Source organism: Salarias fasciatus, chromosome 10, assembly GCF_902148845.1.
Source record: "Salarias fasciatus chromosome 10, fSalaFa1.1, whole genome shotgun sequence".
In the NCBI taxonomy this organism is placed as follows: Eukaryota; Metazoa; Chordata; class Actinopteri; order Blenniiformes; family Blenniidae; genus Salarias; species Salarias fasciatus.
This window is the reverse complement of record NC_043754.1, coordinates 10,389,684-10,408,868: the sequence shown is the minus strand read 5'-3', so window position 1 is coordinate 10,408,868 and position 19,185 is coordinate 10,389,684. Positions and strand designations below refer to the sequence as shown.

The window sequence follows — 19,185 nt, the reverse complement described above, 5'->3', positions numbered from 1 at the left end:
CAGATACCTTCTGGAGATTACACCCGGTCAGGGGCAGGCACATCTGTTTAACATATAACAGGACAAACAAGAAAGAACCCCCCCCCTGTGGGTCTGCTTAGTGTCAGAAGGCCAGGGGGGCCATCTGCCAAGGACTTTAGGTCTACTTAAAGTCGCATTACAATACAAGGACAGCTACACCCAAAATTTCCATCACAAGTGAAATCACACTGTTTTTAAACCCAGAGCCACTTTACAATGCAAAACCCATACATAAGCACTGCTTGTCACATAGCATTACAAAAGATGCTGTCAGGCGGTATCCGCTGATCATCAGGTCCAAATCTCCTGGCTTCCAGCTTAGCTCCTCTCTCCTGTTCCAAAACCAACAAGAGGCTCTTTCTCTGCTTCCCTGATTCTGGGGGAGGGAACCCCCTACAGCTGACCTCCTCTGGGGTCAGCCGTGCTTTCCATCCTCTCCAGCCTGCAGCGCTGTGAGAGATTTGTCGTTTTTCTTCCGATCACATTTCATGCATCTCTCCAGAGTGTCAGTGTCCCGGGCGCCTCTCGCCATGGCGTCACCTGTACCCCCCGTATGGCGAGTGCTATTTTACACCCTGACAGGATATGCGTCACACCGCCCCTCTACCCCCTCTCCTCTCTCACGACCCATTTGTGTAGGCTTTTCTGGAGCTGGAGATGTGTCATACACGGACTGCAATAGGAAGGAGATACGGAAAGACCGTAATCTCCATAGATCTTCTTTGATCTTCGTCCTTCTTTTTGCAGCTTCCCTACTTCCTCCAGGATCATGCTCCTTTTGTTCTTGGTTCCTGCCTTCCGCCATCGTTGGAAATGGGAGGCTCCAAGATCCTGTTGCAGACTCGGTGCCAGTAAATAATTGCTCTTCAGGCTGGTTTGCTTTGGCATTACACATCATTTCTTTGGAATGTCTTTCGAGTATTTGCAGATTCTCTCAAACACCAAAAAAAAAAAAAAAAAAATCTCTGGTTCATTTGTTGCCTCCTGATATATTTTCATATGAATATATTAATGTTCAACACCATTAGTTATTTTTTTTATTCATTGAAACAAGCTGCCCATTAGCAGCTCTTAATTGCATCAGACCAGTGAAATAATAACAAAACAAATAATAAAATACAGATGGTAATACAAAGTAATGAATAACGACATCAGGTTAAGTGTTGACCTTTAGTTTGAGGAGCTCTGAGTTGGAATGACGATTGCGTCAGGATGGTTATCTGGCCTAAAAAACCAGAAAAACCCCATGATGCAAGTTACAATGACACAAATATTGGCATTATTTTAAGCAGCATCGTAAGAAGAATGTTGATTTCTATTCCTCACTGATTCATTGTAGTGTTCAGAATAAGGAAATGAAATGAAAGATCATGATTGTTTCACAACAAGAGAGCAGCTGAGCTCATTGATTCAGCTCTAAAAACACAGTGACTTATCGGATAAACAGAAAAATCTCTATCCTCCCCATGATAAGCAGCTCCGTCTCATCACTTGGATCACGTGTGTGTGTGTGCCACTTGTGGACTATCGCTCTGATATTCAATCGACGGTTTCTGCTCTTTATCAGTGTCCAGATGAGGAATTTTAACACAGATGGGCAGGACTGTTTCTGCTGACACGAGAACTGTCCAGATTGTGACTGCATCAGAAACTTATCACTTGTCACACATGCACGCCTGCAGCACTGCTCCTTATCTTTGGTGCAGCCGCTCGATGACTCAAAGCTTTGTTTTGGGCTTTCGAGATTAGATGAGGGAGCTCCCCTCAGAATTAGGACAGGTTATTTCACTGCGTGACCTCTGGTGACTCGTCACTGGACTGAAGCAGGAATTCATCTTGAGTTTCTTGTCTGGACAGGTCTGCACACAGTTGAAGAAAAGGAAGTTTATCCAACAGGAGGGACTCGACTGAACAAGATTCAGAGCAAGATTTTTAAGCGTGTCTTTATGCCTGCATCGGCAGCTTTAATTTACACCGTTTACCTTTCCATTCTGTGGCTTTTGAGCAGATTCTCATAAATCTCTTTGTACTGAGCAATGTTTATTGCCTGTCACCCTCACAACAGCAGCACACAGTCAGGGGTGGAGCAACGTGGGAGGAGCTTAGTGCCTGAAAGGGTTTTTTGAGTTCCTGTAGTATAAAATGTTGGGTGAACACCTTTGGCATATTTCTGTGTGTGCTGCGACGAGGAAACCCTCTCTAGCCAGAAGCCCTGCAGCGAGATGTCACTTCATGATCTGCTGGCCACTGTTGGGGGCTTCACTGTCTCTTTCTGCCTGCTGAGACTCTTATGGAAATGTTGGTGTTTGTACAGCGAGTTCATTCTATCAGAGCACTGGCAGGTGGATCTGAGGACCTATGGAAAATGGGCAGGTAGAGTGAGGAGCAGCATGATGTTCTCTAAAATCCTGTTCTCTTATTTGTGTTAACTTTGTGTGTGTGTGTGTGTGTGTGTGTGTGTGTCTTTTTCCCTCTGACTGTTTGCTTTACTAATAACTTCTGTGTGGAGCTGCACACCACTCCTTTCTGTAGATCTACAGAGAGGAGCGGAGTTCATCTCCAAAAAGACACATTTCACAATTATCTCTGACCTTGTTTGCATTTATAAATCAGTCGATTTGAAAATTCTTATTATTACTTTTGAAGATTTCCTGCAAAGTGGACAGTTTCAACGAATCAACATATACAGCATGTGGTCACTGTGTTAAAACTGTAAAAATGTAAGTGATTAGCAGTTTTGGGAACAACATTATTATAAACTCTGGCAGTGATGCTTTAGCAACTGATATTAAATGAATGATGTCAATACAATACAGCAAATTTTTATGAGCGCGTTACTTCTGCCATTCATGAAAACTGTTGTGAAGCTGCTGTCTCGCTTGTTGCGCAATGTTATATTCAGCCAAAGCTGTGATGTGTTTGAGTCCTAAAAAATGTTGGCTTGTATTTCTAAGCTCTGTCTGCTGTACTTTAAGCTTTTGCTGTCGTTATTCATTCATTCATTCATTCATTACAAGAGAAACGGTTAAGCCAAGTTTTTGCATCAGTACCCAAAATTGTGTCTCTTTCTCTGACTGCATACCGGACTTTTTAAAAAGTAACTCGGTTTACATAACCAACTGATGTAACGTCAGCTGAATTTATTGGGCGGCTCACCTCATCAAACTGGCACATACAGTTCCAACACTGCAGCTGCATTAATGATTTGTCAACTGGTCAGGTAGCAAAGTAATTAGTGGCTTTTCTTTTAATGGTTTTAAATAACTCGCACAGTGCTGCTGATCCGAAATCACAAAACACAAAACTAGGGGCTGATTTTTCATTCGGGAGAAGAAAATACAAGTTTTGGCATCATTTCTGTAACCGGCTTAAATTAATTAAAGCCCTCAATAACCGGATCAAAATCTTCCGGAGGAGCGGTATGCTTGTATTGTGCTTTTACAGGGCGAAGCATCGTTAACACTTTTATAGGCCTTTAAATCTCTCTCTGGGATTCTTAGAAAAGCTTTCGCATTCCTGTTGTTCCATCCTGATCACTAAATGTTACCAGAAGCGAAAAATAGTTTTCAATCAGAAATGCGATGTGCCCCGTTACCGTTAACAACTTGTAATGGCAAGTTTTCAGGAAACAAGAAACAGCTGGATAGGACCACATCTGGTTCTTTACTCTATAAAGTGTTCATTGCATGAAAGGTTCTCCTGCCGTCCCCCGATGATGGATCAAGTGTGGAGATGTTTTCATCTCTGACCGTAACTTGTTTCATCTATAATCTGTGTGTGTTGGTTTTTTTCCTGCAGTTGTCACCGGCGCCACATCTGGTATCGGTAAAGCGTACGCTGAAGAGGCGAGTACATCCCCCGACAGCGAGACCTCTGAGTACTCCATGTCCAGATTTGACCTGTTTCAGGCCGAGAGTGTCAGATTTCGCCCCGCGCAGAATAAACTTTGATTGTGGCTGTCACAAAACCTGTTTGTCAACATGTCTCCTTCCAGCTGGCACGGAGAGGTCTGGATGTTGTTTTGGTAAGCAGATCCGATCTCAAGCTTCAGAGAGTGGCCAAAGAGATCGGTGAGTCGAGTGAAGAAGCCGTGAAGGTGTTCAGCCGCCGTGTTTCAGCGGAACTCACACTATTCTTTGTCTCTTATTAGAGAATAAGTTTGGACGAAAGACTCGTATCATCCAAGCGGACTTCGCAGAAGGGGACAGCATCTACCCTGCCATAGCGGATGCACTGCGAGACCTGGAGATTGGAATTCTGGGTAATGGGACAATGTGTTTTAGAACATATACAAAGGACCGTGTGTGTTTCATTATCTTTGATGTGAGAATCAAAAGACCAGAGGAGCTGTGTGGAGGAGGTGATTCAGTCTCACTGTCGGGAATATTGCACAATTCCTCGAAGTTGGCATTTGGCCTAAAACAATATAGCTCCTTCTTTTGGTACATCTACATGTTTAAGAGTTAATTCCGATGTTTTCAAAGAGCAGAGGGTGCGGCACCACCTCACAAAGCTAATCAGAACATATTCTTCCTCAGTTTTTGTTGTATAAGCATGAGTTTGGTTGAAACGTAATAAGTTACGGATGACTGAAATGACTTTAGGGATGACAGGGTTTGAAAATCGATTCATGTGTTATTTTTGTTATGTACAGACAGTTTTATGACACTTTTCCAGAGAATTCAACTGCTAAATTATCTCATCAAAAGGCTGACTGTAGCTGAACAAAAATACTTTTCAGTAACAGAGTCATATGTGAACCCACAAAATTAGCTTTTTGACATTTCTTCCTGTTTTGTGTCTCCATGATGAAGTCAACAACGTGGGAATGATGTACAACGAGCACTTTGCCTATTTTCTGGATTGTGGACCAGATGCAGCAAAGGTGATTGTTGTCTTATCAACTTAACGGTTGATGTATTGTTACTGGTTCAGGTCATTTTAGGTCATGTTTGTCTCTGATCTCTCATCATGTTTTTTTTTTTTTTCTCCTCTGTGTCCCAAACAGAGAATCACTCAGGTTTTGAACTGCAACATGATGTCTGTCACCCAGGTTAGACTAGTTTTAATAGTTTGAACTAAAGAATATATATTTGCTGTTTTTTTACACTTTGTTTAAAGAAAGTGGTGGATAATCTCTTCTCTCTGTTTACCTCAGATGACCAGACTGGTTCTTCCAGACATGGTTGCAAGGTACACATGGCACATGCAGCAACTTTCAAAGTGGCGATAAGAGAAAGAAACCATATGATAAATGTAGATATCTGTCTCTGTTTTGATCCCCAGAAAAACAGGGTTGATCATTAATCTCTCATCTATAACTGGTGTGCGCCCACAGCCTTTGCTGAGTCTTTATTCCGCCACGAAGGTACTTTCTACGTTTCAGATCACTCTCGCACATTCACAGCCCGACACACGACCTCCCGATGCTCACCGTCTGTCAGGCCGACGGCCCATGCGTCTTTTGTGATGTGAGCTTCTTTGTCTTCATTTCAGGCCTTTGTGATATTTTTCTCTCGGTGTCTGCAAGCTGAGTACAAGTCAAAAGGAGTCACTATTCAGGTAGAGTATAAAGCACTCTGACGCTCGGAGAAGTGTAAACGTGGAAGTGATAACCAAGACAAACAGACAGGAGACACAGAAACATTCCATTACAATAACATAAACATAAATATGTTTGTTTTTTTTCCTCCCGGTTAAGTTGTAGAAGATTCTAACACATCCAGTCATTAATTTATGCATTCACTCAGCAGGTAGAAAGGGCCGTGGCCATTCACTGAAACTAACATATAGCGCTGCGTATCGTCTGCATAAATATGATAGATGCTGTAACGTTCCATGATCTGAACCAGAGGCAGCGTGTAGATGAAAAATGAAAGAGGTCCAAGGATGGAGCCTTGAGGAACGCCACAATGTAATTAATTAGTATTTGTAATTATTGATGTTTTCACAGTATTGAAGTGACATTTAAAAATTCCTTAACATCAACGCTATTGACGTTGACACTGTTGATTATCTTGTGAAGTTATTAAGTTATTGACTTTATTACATTGAAATGGATAAAATCATTATTTATTGTCTGTAATTACATTATTGGTTTCTGAGCGTCAATTCATGCTCCTCTGTTATTATTGGAGGGATTTTCTGCGCTCTCTGACAACCCTGGTTTTGATTTAGAAAATGTAACTATGAATCCAAATACTTGAATTATAAGCTTTAAAAATTGAAGTAATTGTAAATAAATTACAGGATTTTTTTTTTTAATCTGAATCAGTGTCAGTGGTCACAAGTCAAGTTTGGTTGAAAAAAACCAATAAGAGGTAAAAAAAACAAAAAAAACACATGAAATTTAATTAGACATTTTCCATATTTCATCCAACTTAGTTTGTTATTTCAAGAAACATGAACATCCAGATCATCAAAGTCACGGAGCATCTTCCTCTAACGTCAAATTATTACAACAACTGACCCACACAGTGTTCAGAGCTTACCAAAGTTTACTAAAGGACTAGCCACCTAAAGACTTAAAGGTCATATTTACTTCAACAGAGCGTTTGACCTTTTATCTTATGTAACTGACACATACCTGTATGGGCTTGCATCGGGCAGATTTTTCACGAAATGTACATTTGTTGAACAAAAACAACCCGCTGCAGCCCCAGCTGTTTAACCTCAGCTGATGTTTCCACAGTGCGTGGCCCCCTCCTTGGTGTCCACCAACATGACCCACAACATAAAGGTCAACTGCTGTGTGAAGAGCGCCTCAGCCTTCGCCCGCGAGGCCCTGAACACCGTGGGTCAGTCCAGCTACACCAACGGCTGCCTGTCACACGCGCTGCAGGTCAGAAGACGTGGCAGACGATGATCTGAGCAAAAACCCTCCTCTGAGATATTCTAACGTCTCCCTTTTCCCAACTCTCCCTGCAGAACGTGGCTCTCGCATTGTTCCTGCCGGACTGGCTTCGCTTGTCGACTTACTTTGTCAAGAAACAGATAAACTCGAAGTTTGTAGAACAGCTGAAATAAAGAGAGGAGAAGCGTCAGTGGAAAAGGAGGGGCTGTCAGGAAACATGCTCAGCCTACTTTAAGTATGAATGACATGAATGTTTGTCTTTATCAGATGGGCGGCGTCAGTTTGTTCCATCAGATGAAACAACAAAAGTAACTGTGTAGTTGTAGTTTAAGTGCCAGCAAAAAAAATCCAGACTGTGAGAGTGACATTTTGACAACACGCACACCGAAAACTGGGGATTTTGCGACTTGAGAAGATTTTTGCCGACATTATCGATACAATGTTTGTTGGAGCTGTTTGTGAATCATGCAAAAACTCTTGAATGTGAACATTTGTGTACACGCATGCTTTTAACATTAAACTTAAGAAAAAAAAAAAAGTGAATCGTCATATATTGGTTTTTATTCCAGTTCAGATTAACAAAAGTGACCTCGACAGTTGACATTAATTTCTCTTTTTGGTGTTTGTTATCAACAGTTGACAGATGAATCAGCACAATCGTTTTATTAATGTGATGTCCTTTTTTTTTAATACAGGATTGTAAGAGTGTAACAGCTTTAGAGATAATAACAGGACATGTGGCATTCAGTATATTGAACCCTCTAACAAGCAGCTGTGGAGTGCGAACGTGACCTGCAGTGACATTTGCATCCTGTAATGCTCCATAAAATCCATTTAGCCATTATTTTCAGGACCCAAAATCAATCAAATACATCCCGATTACCTGAACAAAGCTTGTAAATAGTGGGGATCATGTCAAACCCCGCACCTTTCAACTGGTCTGAAAGGGATCCAAGTGTTGCCTTATAGGCCTTCATGTGTTTTCAACAACATTATTCAAAAACGACAAAGAAAACAGAACAGCGCAGTGATATTGTCGTCATACATCAGTTCATCCATAACTGTATATTTTCTGGATCTAGATTGGGGTTGCGGTACGCAGGAGGTGCATAATCGAAAACACAATCCAAAATGAGACTGGTGTTCCTGTGTTAGTTCCGACATTCTCTGAAACAGATTCTGCATGCTCACAGTAATATATCTGGTACCTCTGGGTTTGCTACATTAACTTGTCTGGTGCATCTACACAGTCTGTGTTACATAACAAACATAAAAAAAAAAACCTCAGTGTAGTTCTCTTTTAATTAACACAAGCTACTGCAGTGCAGGATGCTCATCACTGAGCTCAAATCTGCAAAACAGCTCCCTTTATGTAGAACTGAAAGACGCAGTTAACAGCAAAAAAAACAAACAAATGTTTGTGTAAGTGCACAACAATGAAATATTTGTACTCAAATCAGGTCATAAACATAAAGTCTCTTGTCTTGGTCCAGCAACCAGCACAAATGTGAGAGAAGAAAAAAAAAAAAGAAGAGCAAGCAGTGAAGCATACCAACACATGAAAAAGAACAATTATGACACTAGAACACGAAGGAGAAAATTCACTTTTCTTTGGTGCACATCACCCCAAACCCCGAAACCACAGGTAGACGTTTTTACATCTTTGTGCTCAATGCCCTAAGCTGTGCAGTTGCTTGACCCATTTCCACTGAGGTGAAAGGTTAACCAAAAGATGCAGCACAAAAAGAGGTAACGCTGGCGTAAAGTCCGACTCTAATCTGTTGAAGCACTTCTTAGCTTAAACACCAAGTAAGTTCAAGTATCCTGTTCAACTGCACAAAACTCAAAGTGGCACAGAACGGTGTCAGTAAAAGAGCAAAAAACAAACAAAAAAAAACTGCAGCAAGAGAAATCAAAAAAATACTGTACCTCAGCATTCATTTGATTCTACATAAACACAAAAGATAATTGTGGTGCTTGCGTAGCATCAGATGACACAAGGTGGAGGGAGCGGCTGACGGCATACGCTCAGAGGTCGGTGCATGTGACCGGGGTGACGCCGTGAATCAGGAGCGTCGGCCCCAAGCCGCTGGTCACGGCCTCCAGCTGGGCCAGGTACTGCTGCGCCTGGCTGTGGAGGGCCGGAGGCCGGGGCAGATACAGGAAGCGGACGGCCGCCTGGGAGCTGTTCTCCGTCAGCATGCAGTTCACCGCGGACAGGAAGTCCTCGGACAGAGCCGGCGCCGCCCCGGCGGCGTCCCCCTCCGCCGGCCGGGTCGCGTCGTGGTGCTCCACCACCGAGTCCCACGGCACGATCTTGATGGAGGCCCGGATCCGCAGCTTCTTCAGCAGCTCTCGGAACGTCTCCTCGTTCACCACCCAGCCCTGGTCGCTGGACTCCGTCTCCACGTTGAGGAAGATTCTCATCTTGGCGTGGCGCCACTTGCTGGACATGTTGAGCACGCAGGCCATCTGCAGCAGGAAGAGGCTGCACACGTCCTCGTAGTCGCGGCTGCCCGGCTGCAGCAGGTTGAGAGGCCACACGTCGATCGTCCGCTCCGACCCGTCCACCGCGCTGACTTTGTCTTCCCCCTGCAGCTGGAAGAAGTATCTTCCCAGGCACACGTTCTTGTTCATTTTAATGGCGTCAGAGATGATCCCCACGTACTCCTCCGGCGTGAGCCAGCGGGGACTCTCCACGTGTCGGACGGGGGGGAAGTGGGCCTGCAAAGAGGGCAGATCCACCCCAAAGTTATATTCATCCTCGCTGGCTTTTTTTAACGATGAGTCACAGAACGCCGTGTCCTGCAGGAAGAAGTCCTCAGGAGTGCAGCTGTCATAAAATCCTAAGATCAGTGTGTTGGGCTTCATGCCACCTGGTGGTGAGAGACAAAAAAAAAAAAAAAAGACAAGCTCCATCATGTGCATATATAAGAATATAATAACAATATATATATCGAATTAATGCAAAATGTGAGAAAGCGAAGCGCTCACCGAGGCCCGTGATCCGCAGCAGATGCTGTGTTCCCTGCCTGACTGAGGGAGACAGCGTCAGGTCCACGAAGGCCTTCACCCCCAGCTTATCCACCAGGCTCAGCCAGAAGTTATACTGCTGCTGGACCGGGTCCGACGGCAGGGAGTCTGCAGCACAGGGACACAAATACTGATACCACAGGACGGCGCAGTCCACTGCAGCAACGCTGGGAAACTGGAGCACTTCAGGTGAACCACATGGCAGAAAAAGAGTATTGTCATTCAGATAAAAGGTACGATTAATATATTTATCCTCATTTAATTTATGTCCACTTGGGTTGAATTGTTTTTTTTTCTCCTCTGTGCTTGATTTAAATGTACGGAGGAATGAGGTGGCTCTGAATAAAACTGGATGAAAAATTTAATAGTTTCAAGTCATCTCTGAAATAGGAGGAACACATGGCAGATGGTGGGAATAATTTTAGTGAGGGAGGAAAAAATTAAAAAAAAAAAAAAGCTTTTTGAGTGGAGCTGTTGAGCAGCAGGGTCAATCATTTAAAGAATTGTACTTTGTGTTTGTGAGAACGTTGAACATCTGTGTGGCAGAAAATAGCCACAACATCTGTCAGCTCATGTAAAAGTAGTCCAAACTTCTCCTTCTTAAGTGTAATTAGCTATAAGGGTAAAACGGCATGCAACATGAGCTGAAATTATTCCAGTAGAGGTGAGTCAAAGCTTTCCCAGTCACAGTTCTGCTGCTACAGTAAACGCATGTTGTCACCTCAACTGCAATACATCGAACTGACCACAAGAGGGAGACTGCCTCAGCGTTGAAAGAGCACCAGATCATGTTTGTGTATCTTTAAGGATCATTACGGTTCATCACACCAACCAGCCTAAAGTATAGCCTTACAGTTGGGAGAGAATATGCTCTCTAAACCAGGCTAGATGTGTCTGATATTACTTACAGATGACTGGATAACCTTCTCTGTGTCTGAGGATAAAAACAAAGTCTCCTATCAATAATGCACAGGCAGCAGCAGATGGAAAGTGAAAGCCACCAGGGCCAAACTTCACATGGTGGTACTGAAGGAGCGGCCTGGAAACTGAACCGTCAGAGCTGGGATGCAATAATAATGATTACTGTTTGGTCCACGACTGAAAGATCATCATGTCGACATGTAGATTCATAACAGCTACAATCCAGCCAAACAGTTGCAGTCAGATGATTACATATTTGAACTTAATGCTCTGGGAGGAGGTGTTGACCCTTTTTAATTTGAGTCTTTGCTATGTTTCATAACTTCATATTGCCCGCAGTAGATGGAGGTGGGACCTTAACGGGGTCATTTTGAAGAGAGTCTAGTTTCAGGCCTCGATGGAAAATGATCTAAAGATAAGATTAATCCCATTAGCTGCAGATGGCCACAGCAGACCACCCTGTGAGAATTACCCAGATCTCCTAGCTGCACGTGACCCAGCACATACAGTCCGCCCTTCTTCAGCTGGTTCACAAACAGGATGAGCTGGCAGGACGAGCGCGGGTTGGCCACCATCAGCAGCACCTGCGGCCGCCAGAACTTGACGTGGTCTTTCCTCACGTCCAGCATCAGCAGGTACTTGCGCACCTGCGGACAGAAGAAAACGGCACTGCTGACGGACGTTACGTTCGCTGGGCTTGTCTGTGGACTGCGTCTCGATACCTGGTGGAAAATGAGCGCCTGGCTGATGTAGCCCCAGCTGCTGGTGGGCGATCGGTAGTGGAGGAAGAGCAGCAGCAGCAGCAGGAGGACGATGCTGCCCGAGGAGTACACGGGGTTAATGACGAACATCATGACCAGGCAGCTGAGGATCCCCAGCAGGCAGGTGTGCCAGGAGAAGAGCTGGAAGGTCGGCCTGGGGAAAAGCACAGAGAGACAAAGCAGTGAGGCTGCTGGAGACGAGAAAAACCCGAGAACGGCCACGAGTAACACTGTTACCCAGAAAATACAGAACAATATGGACCAGTGATCTGCAATTAAATTAAATAATGTAATGAGCTTAAAATAAATATCTTAACTGCATGACACACTTTAATATACTCGATGCTTTCTGGCAAATTTGCCACACCAGACCCAAACCACTGGCTGACTTGACTGATAATTGACAAGAAGCGAATAAAGCTTCTTTGGATATGATGAATCCTGCAGTTGTTTGACAAAAAATAAACAACACGGTTATTTTAAACAAATCTGAGGTTGATTTGCCTTGTGACATTGTGCAATTAGAAGAATTTTACTTGTGCAGTTTTCAGTGGACCATTCGAACTTAAGTGTCTTTACCCCTCAATGAAATCAAATCCAGATATAAATATCAGTATTGGCAAATTGAGTCAAAAGAGTTGGAAAATATCAGAATAAAAATACTGACAAACCAATAAACTACACTACTATCACATAGTTCATGAACTGAGAGACCCTGAGCAGTGTTTCCTTTATTTTATCTTGAGTTTTCCCTGCTTCCTGGTCACATCCTTTCACTTTGCCACTGAAAGTCAACAACAGAGGAATAAAGACATCCGGGAATGTTAAGGGTCATAAATTAAACCCTGAAATTACCGACCCTGCAGTAACATTTGTTTCAAGACTGACTGGGCAGCCAATTGTATTTTATCACTGAAGAACTAAAGTAATGACATTTGGAAAAAAAACTGAACTCCTTTTGTCCAAACGAGTTTAAACAGTATCTTAACTTAAAAAATATAAAATGTAAGGAAGCAGCCCAGTGTCATATTTGAAAACCAAATATTATCAGTCATTCTGCTCACATCCAGTTTAAAATAACTATTTTTCATCTCACTTTCACTCCATTTCCTTTGAAAAACCTTTCATTACTGCTGACAGAGCTCAGAAAATCTACACCGATGGCTGATTTTATTTCCATCATCGTCGTTCTTCTTTTATCACCTGAAATTTGGCGCCGACGCCCACTCCAGGGCCAAACAGGCCAGGTCCACGGCGGCGTAGGCAAGCAGGTAGAAAACGGTCACCAGACTCGCTACGGAGTTCAGCTGCCCGGCAAACACCACACACTGAAACGCACACACGAACACACCGCAGAGCACAGGTCAGGAGACCAGCTGCAGACCAAACGGACGCATCACTGCAACCTGCTGCAGGGGCTCACCTGCGCCAGACCCCAGGTGTACAACACCGACACCCACGGATTCCCCGACTTGGACGTGACGGCGGCGGGCGCAAGCGGCAAACCTGCGGGGAAAACAAGACGTCTGTTATCCTGCGTCCAGAGAAGGCCCGGTGAAAACAACTGAGCCCTACCAAAGAGGTGATCCACTGCCAGGGCGTGGAGGATGCGGGAAGCGCCGATCATGGCGCACATGGCAGCGGACAGCGAGGCACAGCAGATCCCAATGGTGACGAACGGCGGCCAGATGTTGATCCGCTGGAAGAAGCCATAATCCTGAATCAGCAGAGTCCTGCAAGAAACACAAAGCGCTATCAATAATATCTGCGAACAGTGAAAGAAACACCGGATCTAAAATATTTTAATCTTTGATGCTACATGTCAGGATTAACAGCTTTACTGATGAGTGTTATTTCACCCAAAATTTAAAACAGATGTTCATATCAAGAATACGTTTCTGTGCTGACCGTTCACAGGTGGCGCTGACCAAGATGAAAAGAAGGACGTAGACGGTGAAGGTGTAAAAGACGGCTACGATGGTGCCTTTAGGAATGGAAATACTGGGAGTCTGCAGCTCCCCTTGAGAGAGGAGAAAAAAAAAAAAAAACAAATATCAAGAGGTGTGGTGGTGTAAAAGAAAAAATGCACAAAACCTTTTTAACATTTTGAATGAACTCTCAACACAAGGAACTGAAAAGTAAAAAAGAAAAAAAAAACTTTGAAACTTCCCCTTTAAGTAGTACAGAAAGAGGAAATAGTAAGCAATACTACAAAATTATTAATATAAAGATAGCTCTGCCACGGCATCTGCAGTGCCTCGAGAGGTGAAACGTGAGAGCTCTAACCTGACATGTTGGCTCCGGCCATGATCCCAGTGCAGCTGGTGAACATGACGGCAAACACCGTGGCAAAGGACATGACCGAGTTGGTGCTGTAGTCCAGAGAGTAACCAGCTGGAGAGAAAAAAAGAACAGTGAGCACTTTGACATATACAAGAGTTGAGTAGCTTTGGTTGTAAATAGAAATGTACGTCCTTCCTGGTATCCATTCTGCATTTTCTCGACACTCACAGCCCAAATTGTTCCTCAGTGTGGTTGCATTGAAACCCGTGTAGCTGGCGTTGTAGCGCAGCGTCTGGTTGCCAGGCCCCTGGTGGGTGATGACGAAGTCCAGAGGCTTGACGGCCACCGTGCTGATGACGACGGACAGCAGGGACACGGTGACCACCAGCAGGATGGCGAAGGCGGTGCGGGAGTAGATGTGCGAGCCCACCAAACACACGAGCAGACACAGCAGAAGGATCACCGAGGAGTACAGCACCGTGTACCAGTAACCCTGAGGAAGCACGTGCACGCCCTCAGACACAGAAGACTCTAAAACAGAGGGAAAAGAGTCATGGATGAGACATGTGATCACGAGGTGGCTCAACAGATCACGAGAAAGCAAGAGAATTAAAAAAAAAAAAAAGAAGAGCTAAACCTACCAGGATCTGACCCAAAAACATCAAGTATGGCCTCCACCAGACCGAGAACGTACTCTCCACACGCACACACTTTGGCCAGGAAGAACATCAAACCAATGCTTCCTCCAAACTCGGGACCCAAAGATCGACTTATCATGTCTGGTTAAACCTGGTTAGGGGCTGATGTTTGAATGAACCCACTTGAAACTTCTGGAGGGATTACTCAGCCTTCACACAGATCACACATTTTCAAAACTACTGGTTCAGTCTGCAAGGATACAGTAGGCGCCTCCGCCCTGTATGGCCCCGTTGGTGGAAATGGCACAGATGGACAGTATTGTCAGAGATATGATGGTGTACGCTACGATCACCATCAAGAGACCCTGCACGAGCCCTGCATGACCAACCACGAACCCTGCAAAGAGACATCACATGGCTGTTAGTCACCACAGCACAATGACTCAGTTTATGTCAGAGAAAGAGAGAGAGAGAGAGAGAGAGTTCACACTCCGGAGCAGCAGCTCTCGCACACAGACCTGTTCTCAGAAACAGCACGATGCTGAACATGGAGAGGACGGTCGGCACCATCACTCCGAAGAAGGTGTTCAGCTTCCGGGGCGGGGCTGGGCTTGCCGAGTCGGGGGGGGGCTCCGGGGTGTGGTCTGCTGCCGCGCCGCACGCCACGGCGGTCACAGTCAGACCGCACACCCCCGAGGTGATCAGAGGGGTGCGTTCGTTCGACATGGCTGCTGAGGGGAGCCTCGGATTCTTTTGTTAGCACTGTGAAAGAGAGACGTACGCATCAGCCATAACATTATGACCAGTGAAATGAACGATATGGATTAAGTTTCATCAGTTCAGCAGTGAGTGGGTGGGATGAACTGGGCAGCGCAGCAAAAGTGGCAACCAAGACGTCAATTTAAAAGTAACGTCTAAAAAAGTGCGCATACGTGGCGAAACCCCAGTTTCTAAAACCACAGTGATATTGCTATCACCAATTCTAGTGCTTCCTGAAAACAGGGACATCACGTGCACAGCGGCACATGTTCTGCACTCTCTTATGAGGACTTGAAGTCTCATAATTTATTTACTTGAAACAGTTGTACGACTTTTTAGCCACTGAAATTATCTGGCTCTAAAGCCATTACATTACATTACATAAGACAATTCATTAAAAAAAAAAAAATTGAGATATTACACCAGACAGTGATTGACAGACACGATTTCCAGCTTCTGTCTGTGTTTGACCCGCTTCTTTTTTTAATTAAAGGTCATGATCACACCCCAGGTTGGTATTTGCAGTCAGCTGATTCACAGTTGCTTGTCTGTTTTTGCACGGAACTCAAACTAGAGAGCAAACGTCTCAGCTGAGCAGCATGCCTCTCCAGCGGCCTCCATTGTTGAGTGATTGCCTTTATAGATTGTTTTTTCTTCAAGAACAGTTTTCATCACAGGCACAAATGAAACTTTCTACATGACCTGTTTGGTCAGCTACAATAGTCGCACGACGAAAGGTTTTACTTAACAGAACAAGTTTAAACATGGAGCACAACCTCCGAGTTGTTTTCAGGTTACAGCCACTCACTGATTATTTTCTATGTAGATTTTGCCACTCATCCGACTGTCAGACCTCAAGCAATCAGTCATCAAGCATCTTGACATCAGCTTTCATTTCTGATGCAAAAATAGAAACCATAGGACGCTGTGCTCAGATGTGACACTGTTGTTTTAAAAGTTGCATTATTAAAATTAAAAACTGGAAACCAATCAGCAGATTAGCCAACAAATGACACAGAGATTTATGAACCCTTGACAAATTTGTTTGAGCAAATAACATTAAATGTGTCTTTTAAAAACATTTAATGAGAGCTCTTTAAATTCTGGACTGTTGTCCATCCTGTCATAGCAGCAGGGGAAAACAACTCCAAACAGACACACAGTGTCTATTAAGAGCAACATTCACTGTAAAGAAGAAATGCAAGTTTTTATTGACAAAAATGACAAGGAGGAAATAGATCTGACCATTATATGGATCACTTAGAAGAGGGATGATGATATGGGATTTTACACTTGAGAGTAAAACACACATGACCTTGACAAATTGTATAAGCAAATAAGAATTTGATTGTAGGAATAGAATTTAAAAAGTATCCATCCTGACAACAAATACTGGTTTTCCCCCCGCTTTCTCTTTACAATTTACGAATAAAACTATTCCCACACACCAGCTTAAGACCTAAGCACTGTATAGTACACATGATCAATATTTATCAGTTTCATGTCCACTCACAGGATTTCACATTGTGTCCCCAACTTAAGATTTTCACTGTGTTTGCAGCTCGGTCCCTCTTAATTGATTAGTCATGAATCTGAAGGCATGATCTCACTGAATAATTGTTAATTGTTCAAGTATTTAGTAGATGTCGGATAAATCATCAAACCCTCCAGTCAGTGGACTTTCTCATGACTTTTAACAGGGAAGTTCAGAACACACTGATCTGTATCAGTTCAGCAGAGGCTCAGTTCCTGTATTGTTCTTCACGCTGACACTCGCTGGGATGCTCTTCCGAAGTCCCTCTTTGGGTCCGCAGACCTCCCTTTGCAAACACGGACTTTAAAATAAATCACCGCTTCCGTCACATATACGTCGCGTGAGGGTGACGCGGCTGCGTCACCAAAACTTCGGCGTGTTTGAAGTCTGACAGCGCGTGTAAATAAAACATGTCTCGGTGTGAACGAGGTGCGTTTAGGCGTGTTTCTCCACCCCGGACCGAGCCGTAAAAACACTCCCAAGTGCAACATCCAGGATGTTGGCGCCGGGACGCGCCCGCCCTCTCACGCCTGCTCTCCCCCGGGGTTTGGAGCGCCGAGCACCGCCGCATCTGAGCTGAGCCGAGCCGAGCTGAGCTTACCTCTCCTCGGTTCCTCCACTTCCTGCTACCAGCCGGGGCTCGCTTTAAAGAGTCCCGCTGCAGCGGGCCGGCGCGGGGGCGGCGGACAGCTGGGCTGGACTGCCCCGAGACGTGGATGCTGCCGTGGGAGACGTCCTGCCGGACAACAACACCTCAGCCATGGCACGCCTCGCTCCCCCGGTTACTGTTATTTGTTCAAAAGTGTCACGGGAGAGCAGAGGCGGGCGGGCGGCCCATGTGACCGGCGAGGAGGAGGGCCGAAACGCCGCAAATATATGAGCAATGAGCAAAGGTACCGCTTGTCAAAAAAGTAGCCACGCCCCCAACGTGCAAACCAGTTAAACGTGACGCGTGGGTGCGTTTACGGGTAAACTCCACCTAAGTACACAAGTGTTGCAGATTAAGCCATGCATGCATCACAAGAACCAGCGCGTGCACGAGCTGTGTGCACATCCAGATGTAAACTTCAACTGACTGTAGTCGTGAGGTGGATTTCAGTTTCCGTCCTGCAGGGGTCGCTGTGGGACAAAGATAACTTCAATAAACACTGACAGGATCAGCATGGCAGAGCTTTCAGTCTGAAAGGTGCAGGGCTTCAAACTGAAGAGAAGAAAAATATTAAAATATGTTAACTACAGTGCAGCAGGGCTCACCATTTGCAGTTTACATTCACTCTCTTCCAGGGAAACAGAGATTACAATAATACCAGGATTGATATGTAAATGGGAAGATGTTTATGGGTGTATATCAAAGTCAGCATCACAGGCTGACAGTGTGTGAGGGCAGGGTGCTCTGGACAGGCTACCAGAGGCAAACATCACAGATGCTTGTGGACCTCTTCTTGAGCCATCGTCATTCCCATGTCTTCCCTGTTTGAGGACCTTCAAAGATCACAGTGGTGAAATGAGTTCCTCTTCTTGTCACTTTTGAAGTTCAAAAGTGTCAACCAGAATAAAGGTCCAGATCCACAAGCATTTTACAGTTATGTTCATGCCATTTCTGAAGGTGGAAATGATGTCAGGAAAAGTAGACTTTTTATACTTTTTAGAGATACTTTACTATAATTCTTCAGAACCACTGGCACAAAGTGACACAGAGTGGCCTGTAGATAAATGGATTCCATCGTATTCTCATTGAGATGGTCAGCCTCCCCGGGTTGCTTCTTTCTGTGCCCTAAGAGCCCACACACATGCACAGACATACACACGCATACATGCACGAATGTACATGCAACCTCCATACAGAGGTGCACCGACATCCAGACTTGAACCAGGGATATTCACCGCAGCTAATCATCCACACACTAAAAATAATCCTCCCAAATGACTGCTTTGTTGAAATCTTAAAACTGTTAGTTTACTGGACTTAGGTTCAAAATCCTGTAGAAATGTTATAGAAATCATAAAAACTCAAGTTTAAAATCATAAATTGAAATGACTGCCTGTGGCCCTCAATGACAAAACGAAGGGGGTAGACTTAGCTGTTTTATCAAGGTTAGGTTAAATCTTATCTTGAATTAATCCCAGCTGACACCGGGTCAAGGACAGGGCAGCCCCTCGTATAATCCAACCCAGAATCCTTCCAGCAACATACATTTATACCATTCAGTGTCTCCAGTTAATCTGACAAAGATGTTCTGCATTGGAGACTAGTGATTTGAGGCATGCAGAAGGAGAACATGCAAACGTCTCACAGAAATAACCCAGCTGTATTTTGCTGTGAGGTCGCAGCAAACACTTTAACACTTTCACTTTTTACTGACAGTGGGATATCATATTTCA

The 19,185-nt window shown here is 44.4% G+C and overlaps 2 protein-coding genes across 3 annotated transcripts; one reads left to right on the top strand and one right to left on the bottom strand.

The window, feature by feature from the left end:
• Nucleotides 1–2,169: 2,169 nt before the first annotated feature.
• On the top strand, nucleotides 2,170–7,412 carry hsd20b2 (hydroxysteroid (20-beta) dehydrogenase 2). Its single transcript, XM_030100401.1, has 11 exons — nucleotides 2,170–2,394; nucleotides 3,820–3,866; nucleotides 4,016–4,091; nucleotides 4,172–4,282; nucleotides 4,836–4,906; nucleotides 5,030–5,074; nucleotides 5,180–5,214; nucleotides 5,308–5,389; nucleotides 5,518–5,583; nucleotides 6,713–6,862; nucleotides 6,949–7,412. Exons 1-11 carry the CDS (start codon nucleotides 2,244–2,246, stop codon nucleotides 7,045–7,047), a joined length of 933 nt encoding a protein of 310 aa, XP_029956261.1. The 5' UTR covers nucleotides 2,170–2,243; the 3' UTR covers nucleotides 7,048–7,412.
• A 7-nt stretch (nucleotides 7,413–7,419) lies between these two features.
• slc12a9 (solute carrier family 12 member 9) lies at nucleotides 7,420–17,631 on the bottom strand. 2 transcript variants are annotated; one of them, XM_030100397.1, is made up of 14 exons: nucleotides 17,405–17,631; nucleotides 15,029–15,272; nucleotides 14,773–14,907; nucleotides 14,514–14,651; nucleotides 14,101–14,403; nucleotides 13,876–13,983; nucleotides 13,498–13,609; nucleotides 13,165–13,322; nucleotides 13,013–13,095; nucleotides 12,793–12,917; nucleotides 11,551–11,743; nucleotides 11,301–11,475; nucleotides 9,869–10,015; nucleotides 8,903–9,750 (listed from the first exon to the last, which is right to left on the bottom strand). In XM_030100397.1, the coding sequence occupies exons 2-14, from the start codon at nucleotides 15,234–15,236 to the stop codon at nucleotides 8,903–8,905; spliced, it is 2,733 nt and encodes a 910-aa protein (XP_029956257.1). In that variant the 5' UTR covers nucleotides 15,237–15,272; nucleotides 17,405–17,631. The 2 variants fall into 2 exon arrangements, with proteins under 2 accessions (XP_029956258.1, XP_029956257.1); XM_030100398.1 differs by lacking the exon at nucleotides 17,405–17,631 and having other exon boundaries at nucleotides 7,420–9,750; nucleotides 15,029–15,236.
• Between the last annotated feature and the right edge of the window lie 1,554 nt (nucleotides 17,632–19,185).